General features: G+C 43.4%; 1 protein-coding gene across 1 annotated transcript in view; it reads right to left on the reverse strand.

Annotated features, from left to right (window-relative positions):
- kiaa2026 (KIAA2026 ortholog) overlaps positions 1 to 2,500 on the reverse strand; it is a 69,700-nt gene that overhangs the window by 40,020 nt on the left and 27,180 nt on the right. The window contains 1 exon segment of the mRNA XM_033017961.1: positions 5 to 1,299. Within this exon segment, the coding sequence (XP_032873852.1) occupies positions 5 to 1,299 (1,295 nt within the window).

Raw genomic sequence — 2,500 nt, forward strand, 5'->3', positions numbered from 1 at the left:
TTCTTCTTCTTTTTCTTGACATGGAGCTTAACCATCTCAAGTTCCTCAATTTTTCCCATAAAATGCTTTGCAGAAATATTATTTATTTTACCAACCAGACAGCTTACATCCAAATTTTCACAATGACTTCCATTAATGAGTGTTTTACAACTTTTGATTGCTTTTTCAGTCAATGGCTTCACACCTTTCCTTAACTCAGGGTCATCTGTACAGAACTCTCCATTTTCCGTTATTCTAATTTCTCCTGGGCTAAGAGGTTCCCCATAACCCACAACTTCGCCTGGGCTGGCAGGCTTGACTAAGTTTTCTTTACAGGAACCTACATTTTCTTTTTTCACTGCTGAAATTCTATGATTTTTACATTCACAATTGAAATGTATTTCTTCTTCACCTTGAGAAAGAAACTGGGAACTTGATTCCAGTTTCACATAAAAACCTTCCAGGTCATTGGAGTCAATTCCTTCAGTGGACTTTTTAGAATTGTGAGTTATTTTGTTAGTGGTTTCCTTTTTGTCACTTTTTGCTATTTCCTGGCTTTCCGATGAAAGCCTTTTTTTTGCCTCCTCCGACCTCTGCTGCAACATCCTGTGGATTTTGATTGGTGGAATAGGAAACTCAGGTGGTGGAAGAGGACATTGTTTATAAACCCGCAAGTCCGCGCCACAGAACTGTGGGAAATGGACATAGGCATTCTCATGAGAATCATATCCTAATACTACTTCCCTGCATTCATGGATAGGCTGCCCCAAAACTGCATCTTGGACCTCATTTTGAGTTTCATATACATAATCACTTAGGCCCTTCAGCAGCCAAACTCGCTTATAGAATGCTATCTGATGGAAAGCTTTGATCTCTAAAGGGCTAGTCTCTCCCAGAACATGGAAAAACTGTGGACAAAGCCCCAGTTTTTCAGCCTGAAGATTGGGATTTTCTGCCTGGCCCACCACCATATACCAATGCTGCACTTTTCTTTTCAAAGCAGCCTCCCACATTCTGTATGGCAGAGGTGGCTTACGGTGTAAAGTTGCACGACGATGATGTGGGCTCAGTAAAGAAGTCATAATCTTAGCCAGAAACGTACTACACTTCGGCATTAGAAGGCAACGTTCAAGGTCAAAGTAGACAATTTCAGGCAAATTAAGAATCTGCTGAGCCAAACACAGAAAATGACCAACGGCAGGGATCTCCCAAAGGGTCTCCATGCGAGTAGGTTCAGCCTGGGCTCGTAGATTCTTTTCCCATTCTTCAATCTCTTTTTGGACAGCTTCTTCTGCCTCCTTCCTCTCCTGCTCACGTAATCTGGAGATGCAAGAGCTCAACATTAATCGAACAATAAAGATACTTTCAGTTATCTAAGATGCATTTTGTATAAAATCCTGGAAATGCACACCTCAGCAACTGAAAACATTTTAACATCACATCAGTGATTCTTATATTAAAAAATCTACTCGTATCTTTTATTTTCATATTATGATTGAACTGTGCGATACATTTCCAGAAGTTTAGGAATTTAGCAATAATATTTCAAACAATTAATCTTGTACCTGGATCCAAAATACATTATACAACATAATATATAAATAAAATCAGTCTGTAGAAGGGTTCTGATCCGAAGTTTTGTCAGTCCATTTTCCTCCAGAGATGCTGTCTGACCTACTGAGTTCCTCCATCACTTTTGTATTTTGCTCAAGTTTCCAACATCTGCAGTTTCTTGTGTTTCAATGTTAAATTAAATATTAGTAGGTTAACAGAGCCATGCAATTCATAGGTCTGTCAAGATAGCGGATTACCAGGTGGCCAAGTGGACAGAGAAAAGATTCAATAAGTCTGAAGAAGGTTCTCGACATGAAATGTCACCTGTCCATGTTCTTCAGAAATGCTGTCTGACCTGCTGAGTTACACTAGCCATTTATGTACTTTAAAGTATAAAGTATCCTTTATTGTCATTCAAACTTTTAGTTTGAACGAAATTACGTACCTTGCAGTCATGACTGAGAATAAAATAACAGTACACACAATGAACACAGTCCACCATAGTGAGTCTACCAGGCACCTCACTGTGATGAAAGGCAAAAGTTTTAAAGTCCTCGTCTCTTCCTTCCTTGTTCTCCCTCTGTGTTGAGGCGAACCAGCTTTCGATGTTGGGCCCCCCGCCGGGTGATGGTAAGCCGCTGCCGAATCTGAGCTCCGCGAACAGGCCGGCTCAAACTCTGCGGCCCGGGGCGGACAAAGCAGCCACCCTCCAGTCCAGCGGACGAAGCTGTTGTTACGGGGACTCCGGAGAATCGGTCACCAACCTGGGACCAGCAAGCTCCCGATGTTGTCGTCCACTGGGCCCGCGGCCCGAGGCTCCGAAGTCGGGCCGCCGCCGCAGCAACACCACAGCCCCGAAGTCGGCCAGCTTCGCGATGGTGAGTTCTGGCTCTGCCTCCTGAACCTCGAGGTCGGCCCCAGTTGGAGGCCACCAGCTCTGCAATTAGGCCTCAGCGCAGACGGAGAC

This window comes from Amblyraja radiata, chromosome 3 (assembly GCF_010909765.2).
Source record: "Amblyraja radiata isolate CabotCenter1 chromosome 3, sAmbRad1.1.pri, whole genome shotgun sequence".
In the NCBI taxonomy this organism is placed as follows: domain Eukaryota; kingdom Metazoa; phylum Chordata; class Chondrichthyes; order Rajiformes; family Rajidae; genus Amblyraja; species Amblyraja radiata.